The sequence below is a fragment of the Mirounga leonina genome, unplaced genomic scaffold (genome assembly GCF_011800145.1).
Source record: "Mirounga leonina isolate KUSES-001 unplaced genomic scaffold, KU_Mleo_1.0 Mir_507, whole genome shotgun sequence".
Lineage (NCBI taxonomy): Eukaryota > Metazoa > Chordata > Mammalia > Carnivora > Phocidae > Mirounga > Mirounga leonina.
In genome coordinates this window covers 2498568-2507369 of record NW_023270789.1, presented here as the reverse complement: position 1 = coordinate 2507369, position 8802 = coordinate 2498568, and the positions used below count along the sequence as shown (strand labels likewise).

Genomic DNA, 8802 nt, shown 5'->3' with positions numbered 1-8802 from the left:
GGGAACACAAGCAGGGGGAGTGGGAGAGGGAGAAGCAGGCTTCCCGCGGAGCAGGGAGCCCGATGCGGGGCTCAATCCCAGGACCCTGGGACCATGACCTGAGCTGAAGGCAGACACTTAATGACTGAGCCACCCAAGCACCCCTTCTAACTAGTTTTGTAAGCTTTATAACATACACGATGTCTCACCTAATGGTGCTTTTTTAAAGTACTTTGACAAGAGGTATAGTTACATGGAAGAGGAGAAACCATTTTAACTAATTACCAAAATCATATTTTTCTGATTAACCTAGATACTCTTCCTCTTCAGTTTTAGTTTGTGAAATAGAAAATAAATTGGTAGAGCCTTTTGGGTTATAACTTGTCATCATGATCTCAATTGACTGATTCCTATGAATTCCATTTAGCTCTAGAAGAAAAAAACATGTAATACAGGTATGTCTTTACTTTAGGTCAGTCTTCCCTCTCCCACCTTGTCTTTGTCACAGTAGTGATGGGGTATTCATTCAAGATTCTATGCGACTTGTTTGATCTCCAAAACTTACGATAAATTAACTCTTACAGTTTGGGAATGTTACTGATTTCTGGACTATCTTATTACCAAGGTTTTATGACCGCTAGAAAGATGTAGTAAGTTTGAACACTAACACTTTGCTTCTAAAATTTTGAATATCTACTCTTTCTTATAGGCTATAGAGAAACATCTTATTAAGAAGTCCCGAGGAGGTCTCACCTTTATTGGAGAATGGAAAAACGGGCACTTGGAAAAGAAGATGGGGCATTTGGCCTGTTTTGCTGGGGGAATGTTTGCACTGGGAGCAGATGGTTCCAGAATGGATAAAGCTGGTCATTATTTAGAGCTAGGGGCAGAAATTGCACGTACATGTCATGAGTCATATGACAGAACTGGTAAGAGTATTAGTAACACTAACTACTTAATCTAACATAACCTCTAAGTTAAAAATATATCCAGGAATTAGAAGGAAAATATATAGGTATTTTTCACTTTAAAATAGGTTACTCTAATACAGTAAATCATTTTCTTAAGAACTTGAATTTTAATTCTGGAAATGTGTTCTTGCATCATTTTTTAAAATTATTCTGAATTCTACTGATTTTATTAATAAAGATTTTGAAGAAATTTTTTTAATGACGAGAGGCGGGGCATTTGCGGATGTATGGGATGCCATTATTTATTTTAATATAGTAAGAATCCATTTTAGCCATTCATTTCAATGGCTTCTGTAAAACCAGTTACTTTTTAAAAGAACACAAAATTGGCTGATTGAGGTTACTTGCCTTGCATATCTTCTTGTGAAAATAAGAATGACCAAAATATAATAGTTATATTGAATATATAGTAGTCTTTTGGTCAGTTCACCAGTAATTTTTGGGTTGATGATTGTGCCTAAGACTAAAAAGAGTTTTTTTAGGCAAATAGGTAATATTTCTGGGCTTCAGTGTCCTTACCTGGAAAATGAGCTGGTTCTCAATGGTGAAAAAGATTGTTCTTGGGAGTGAAAAAAAAAAAAATCTTTTTTTTTTTTTAAATATATAAAGACTAGATAGATATGCAGTCATAGATAAACAGTGTATATTTATTAAAATTTCCTGGAGAGAGAAGGCAATCAGGTTTTTTAAAAAAGCCTGAAAAAGGATTGAGAAATACTGAAGTAGACCTTCCAAGATTTTTTTCTGGTTTTAAAAAAGTGTTTCTACCTGAAATAATGGAAAAAGAGTTCCCAAAAAGACGAAAAACTAGGAATTTCTGTTTGTGATTTCAGAAGTTGAATTGTTGCTTTTATGAAATAACTGAATTAACATTTTAGGATTATTTTGCCATCAGGTACCATGACACAGATATGAGTGACTTAAAATTTATCCTAGTTCATCTTAGTTCATAAATCTGTCAGGTTATTTTTATATAATAAGGAATTGAACTTATGGTGAAATTGACCTTTCAGTTCCCTCAGTAACTAAGGGATTCCATTTCTTGACAAAATACAACTAAGTCAAAAGGACATTGAAGCAGATGTTATAGTGGTTTAGTGTTGGTATATAGTACATATAAAGTTGGTGATCTAATTATAAATAGAAGCTAAATTATGTTGACTATATAGAGTATCAAATATATATTTAAAATACAGCTAAAATTAGTAAAACATTGAGGACCAGAATGGATATTCAGTGTGTGTACTAGGACCCATGATAATAAGACTTGTTAACGCAGATTTTGACCACAAATGAAATAATAGACGTAAAATAGTAGGATTTCATACAGCAGACATATTAAAAATATGATATACTGTTGTTATCATTAATTATTCACTCCATTAAACATGAACACCTATGATGTGTCAAGCTTTATGCTGGATGCTTACAGATGAAAGTGTGAATAAGAGCTATCCCCTACCTTTGAGAAATTTATAGAATACCAGAGTTACGAGAGGATTCCCTGTCACATTTCATAGAGACCTTGCAGATGCTGATATGAAGTACTGTGATACTGTAGAATGGAAATGTGCCTAGGATTCAAAAATCCCACGTTCCACTATTTATTATCTCTGAACCTTAGGCAACTCCTCATTTAACTTGCCTAATTCTCAGGTGCTCCATCTGCAAAAAATTGGAACAGTAATACCTACCCTGTCTTCCTCAGTATGTTGTTATGAGTGTAAGTGAAATTTTAAGCAATCCAGCCTATGGTTGTTGCAGTCATGCTGGTTCTGATGGTCACTCTCACATGGCAAGTCAGTGAGTCTGGGACACTCTGCCATGGTATGCCCCAAAGATTACTATTTGATTTGTGTCCTGTATTTTCAAGTCTTTCACTGTTTTTACATATTTAATCTCAACTTAGATCCTTTAATTAAAAGGTACAGTCCTAGTGTTGCTTCTTTCCCACTTGGTTATTACATCTCCTGTGTTTTGGTATAGCTGTGCTATAATTTTTTGGCCGGCTTATTTAAAAATATCCATTCATTTTTTAGCAGTTACTCCAGCTAAATTCATATGATAAGGACTTAGGAATTTCATTTTCATTTGTTATTGGAATTAGAATTAACATTAATGCAAAATTTGGTAATCCTCATATATTTCACCTTATTGATGAACATGGTCCGCTGCTAAGTAATTTAGCTAGGTTTGTAGGAAACATGGCTGAATCTGTTCATGAAACTGAGTAGTAATTTAGTGTAGTTTCAGACCTTACTGTATCTACATGGGAAGCTAGGTTGATACATTGTTTTAGTTTATTTTGAGGTATAAGGCAGAATTGGTGCCAAACAAGATCTTAGACTTTTTTTTTTTTTTAAAGACTTTATTTATTTATTTGAGAGAGAATGAGATAGAGAGAGAGCACATGAGAGGGGGGAGGGTCAATGGGAGAAGCAGACTCCCTGCTGAGCAAGGAGCCCGATGCGGGCGGGACTCGATCCTGGGACTCCAGGAGGATCTTAGACTTTCAAAATATAGTACTGTTCTTTTTTTTTTTTTCCCCCTGGGTTTCTAGATTAAAACAAAAAAAACAAAAAAAACCTACTGAATATGAATAAAATAATGAGTTATTTAATTTAATTTACTTCTTATTGAAGTTGGCTAAGGTCTTCCCTAGACCATGTGCTATTATATTTTGGGGCAAATTTTAATGTTTAGATACATACAACATATTCAGTGGACAAAAAATCCATTGGACATGAAGTTTTGGACATAACTCTTTTTTTCCTTAAAAGGAAGTTAATAGGGAAATAGTTTAAAGTTCTTCCCTTACTGTTAGCCTACTGAAACTATAGTCAGATCACCTGTCCCAGAATATTCCTCATGCTTTTTTTATCTTTTGTTGACCTGAGATGCTTATTTTTCCCATCTCTACAGATTCTGCCTATCTGGAGGACTCCTATGACTTGCAAACTAATCTATGCCTTCTTTAAATGTATCTTTCACCATCTTACTATTGACCTTTGTCACATTTGATATTTTACTTTGATTTTTTTTTATTTGTGCATGTCTCTTACCTTTGCTTACATTATATGATTTTTGCATCCTCTTAGAGTTCTTTTTACCTAGGCACTAAATTATTTATGGTTTCAACTCAATTTTTACTTGCTGGCTTAGTTTCCTTTTAGAAATGAAGTACCAAATGTAAATGGGAAATTTAAGATAGAAAATAGAAATTAAGTGCAAGATAGATTGTTAGAAAATTATTTTTTACGATTCTTAAACAGAGGAACACCTAAGAAATAATGCCCTCAGAAACATGAAACCAGTGATTTTGACCAGCCTAATGGATGTAACTGGTATATAATTTAGGCTTGTACATTTTTATTTACCAACTCCTCACAAAGCAGATATATTCTCTTTCTGGTATGTTTTATTTGTGAAGTTATGAATGGCCAATAAGAGAGATACACTTTTTAGTGAGAAGTTTAAAATACTAGTTCCATGCAGCCAATTTCTACTTCCAACTCAGGCGATAATATCATTACAGAAATTATTGTCTAATTTAAAGTTAGCCTTAAGATTAACATTTGAAAACTCCATATGATCACCTCTTAGCACTCATTCTTTGAGAAAGGAAAAACATAAGAAATTTAGATAAAATTACTTCCTCTATGTTTTTATTGGATTGCCATCATCTCAGTTCTTAATGATGTTTGACTTTTATCATCATTTTAAAAGCATTTACTAAATGCCAAATCATATTTGATCATATACTGACCTTATCAATAAACTGGATAGAAGTTCTCTAACAACAAATATTGATGAGTTGTTGGTTAATCCTAACCTCCAATCCCATTGAGGAGCTGCTAAAAGCTCTGTGTGCACACAAAGTTATGCATACAATTTCAGAGGCTTCTTGACAGAACACTGTTCTTCCAGAGCCTATCACAGAGTTCATGACCCTCAGGTTGAAAATCTCCTGCTTGAGTTCTGCTTTAGTTCTCTAAGACTTATCAGTCAACTCTTCTGCTCACATGTTTTGCTTTCAGTAGAACTATTTACCATTGGTACAATGTTTTTGGTTTTGTGTTTTTTTCTTGGGGGTGATGGTTGGTGAGAAAGACCTGATTTTCACATTTATATGGGATTAGTTAGAGCTTTACAGTGTCTCCCTTGTAGTGCTGAAATTTGGCCACAGCAACCCATGTCATTCCAGCAACTGTGGCATGATTCTGTTTGTGGTCTACCGGCATTGTAGTTCTTGTTTTACCTTTTCTTTTCTGAGAAAATATAAAAGTGTCTAGCATTTTTTGAAAGAGGTAAGAGACCTTGAAACTACCCATAAAAGGAAAGTAAAATGGCAGCTGAGAGTGGTAATTGTGTGTGAGTCCATCATCCCAGTGGAAGATGACTTTATACTGACCAGAGTTAGGGTGCTCGGTGTGATTAGAAAGAGGTTATTAAAAAGACTTTGATGTAGAGCTGTATTCTAGCCTTGAATGGAAATCATGTCATTCAAAAAATAGTATGCAGTGTTGAAATATATGTGTAATGGCCCTATTTTATTCAAACTGATAAATGGGGAATACTGATGAAATTCTTGGTGATTGACAGTTTGAATCTCTTCCTTGCTATATATACAGAGGCTATAGGAGAAAAGAGTTTATCTTTAAAACTGGTTTAAGTTTGAAAATATATTGCTTTTTATATATTATAGGGTGCTTGAAAAGAAAAGTATATAATCTACACCTAAATCTAATTCAAGATCCGAGCTCTAAAATGTTTCCTTACATATGTGTGTTATGTTAAAAGGACTTTAAAATTGTCCTGACTTAAAAAAAAAAAAAAATTCTACACAGTACAGTTATCTGTCTCATTTTATTTTGGAACAGAACAGAATATGTAATGTGCTTATGTCTAGCTTTGCATTTGTTGCCAGAGGATTACCAGACTCTTGTCAGTGTAGTTGGATTTAGCAGTATGTTGATGTACATTATGTATGAGACACATTTCATGTCAGGATAATAGGAATATTTATAAGGCTCGTATAAGAAAACCAAATGCGGATCTTTTGAAGTCGCTGATTTTGCAAGACAGCAACAATAAAAATAAAATGAACATAACTTTACCTTATACCCCATTCTTTCAGGGGAAAAAGCAGCTCTGGTGAACAAACACAAATGGTTCATTGTGCTCGTTTGTTTCTTTTGTCACGTTGCAGCATTAAAGCTGGGTCCTGAATCGTTCAAGTTTGATGGCGCAGTAGAGGCCGTGGCAGTCCGGCAGGCTGAAAAGTATTACATCCTCCGTCCAGAAGTAATTGAAACCTATTGGTACCTGTGGCGATTCACTCACGATCCAAGATACAGGCAGTGGGGCTGGGAAGCAGCACTGGTAAATGAGCCAGGATTTCATTTTATGTGCAAGAGCGTTAAATCAAGCCTTCCCGTAGTGCCATATGTCCTCATCCGTGTTACCTCATGTTCAGTAATTGTAGTGCTACTTTCATTTATCTGGTGGAAGAACTCTGTGACTCAATTTAAGTTTCAAGTTTCTTTCTTTTTTTTAAGATTTTATTTAGATTTGACCAGAGTTAGGGTGCTTGGTGTGATTAGAAAGAGGTTATTAAAAAGAGAGAGCACGAGCAGGGGAGGGAGGGGCAGAGGGAGAGGGATAATTTTACATAGACTCCCCCACTGAGCACAGAGCCTGTCCCTGTTGCGGGGCTCGATCCCAGGACCCTGAGATCATGACCTGAGCTGAAGTCAGACGCTCAACCAACTGAGCCACCCAGGCGCCCCTTAATTTAAGTTACTTTAGCAGTAGCAGTAAACCTTAGAATCCAGTTTAGTTCTTGATTAAAACTCTTTTCCTACTGGTGTTCACTCATTATTCTTTTTGAATAATAAAAAGTCATTTAAAAGGCATTATGGGTTTCAGTATGATTATACAGTTTCTTTACTTGCCAATTAAGGCTTAACCTCTAGAAAAAACAAATCCTAAAACTGCCCAGACTCACAGCCTGGGTAGATTACCCACTCTTCACTTCAGCTTGTGTTCCAAGTAATTTCTCAGTGGACCATCATAAGAAGAATCAATGAACTGTTAAAATTTTTCTAGATTGAAAGACTATTTACTTATCTATTTGAGACATTTTTACTGGTTAGTAAGTAAAGAAGGCAAGTGGTTTATTCTTAAAATAGCCTCTCAGAGAACCCATGGTTATCAGTACCTAGGGAGGAAGAAAAATATTAGTCTTCTCATGAAAGTATAGCATATTCCCGGGAGTGAGGGAGTATTTTATTCTTTGAGATATACTAATTATGATAAATAGCAGTAATTATGATGAATGTTCATATTTCAATTGTTTAACTTAAGCTTGCAGCCTAGTTAGAATGATGACATTCTAGGTGAGATAGTGTTAGTAAATTTCTTAGGTAAGAACATGCAAGATATGTTTTAGGGCAGAATGTAAACCAATTTATGTAAAAAGAAGGTTTCACAGTGGCAACCGGAGTATAAAGAACATGAACTGAAATAATTACACTTTAAATTCAAGTTTCAGAAGTATGCTGTGATGAGGAAAGGCAGGGGTGGAGACAAAAGAGGAGGATTCCCATCTTAAATAGAAGTTGCTTTCTTGTCCATCACGGGCCTCACTGTTGGGTGTGAAGAAGGTGAAGGGAAGACAGGTATCTTGTATGCCTTCTCTAGCTTTAGCTCTTCCATTCACATCTTCAGACTTCCAAACTTGAGTATATTTGCACGAAAACTTGCCTTCAAGAAATGACTCTAAATGGCTTAAAGATTAGTCATGCCTCCCTGCTACTTTTGCAGTATCCTTAAACTGCTCTGATAGTTTTCTGGTGGTAGAGACACATGATCATTGCACGGAACATGGCATTTAAAAACTTTGAATTTAAAATATGTTTAAAATATTTAGATATAGAGACAGGGGCCCTGGTTATCTCAGTTGGTTGAACGGCCGACTCTTGATTTCAGCTCAGGTCATGATCTCAGGGGCCTGGGATTGAGCCCTTTGTTGGGCTCCATGCTCAGTGGGGAGTCTGCTTAAAGATTCTCTCTCCCTCTCTCTCTGCCCCTCCCCTCACACGTGCACACACCCTCTGTCCTCTCTCTCTCAAATCTTTAAAAAAAAACATTTAGATAGAGAAAAGTACCAAACTCTTTGGTAAGAAGACTTTTAAAACCCAGCTATAGTAAAAATGGAACTATATAAAAATGAATAGCTTGATTAAATAAAAACTTCCAGTGTTAATTAGCTTTTCATTAGAAAGGAGGAAGGTCAGAAGAATAAGAAAGGTGGCAAGATAGGAACAAGAGCCATGGCAGTAATGATTAAATAACTGTACCTTCATTTGACAGTATCTCAGGGTTAGGTAGAGTAGAGAAAGAAAAGAACCACATGTGATCAACTTCTCATGAATGGCTATTTTTGAAGTGATACACCTGCATAAGCAGGATATTTGGGTTTTGAATGGGTGCCTTTTGATTTAGTGTGTTTTATTTAGAGATGTTCAGAGATACATGAAGAGATCTAAATTAAGAATTTATCTCCCACGCTGGGCAGTAGAGCACAGTCGTTAATAATAATGTGGAGCAAATTATTACTCTTTGCCTTAGTTTTCCAATCTGAAGTAGAGCCTATTAAGACAAGCTCATGGGGGGCGCCTGGGTGGCTCAGTTGGTTAAGCAACTGCCTTCAGCTCAGGTCATGATCCCGGAGTCCCTGGAGTCAGGCTCCCTGCTCAGCGGGGGGTCTGCTTCTCCCCCTGACCCTCTTCCCTCTCTTGCTATCTGTCTCTCATTCTCTCTCTCTCAAATAAATAAATAAAATCTAAAA

General features: G+C 35.9%; 1 protein-coding gene across 2 annotated transcripts in view; it reads left to right on the top strand.

Moving 5' to 3' along the window:
* The window catches only part of MAN1A2 (mannosidase alpha class 1A member 2), a 217360-nt gene that overhangs the window by 159964 nt on the left and 48594 nt on the right, over window positions 1-8802 (top strand). For both annotated transcript variants that reach the window (XM_034990197.1, XM_034990198.1), the window contains exons 10-11: window positions 689-908; window positions 6160-6332. In XM_034990197.1, coding sequence (XP_034846088.1) covers window positions 689-908; window positions 6160-6332 — 393 coding nt within the window. The remainder of the gene's footprint in view (window positions 1-688; window positions 909-6159; window positions 6333-8802) is intronic.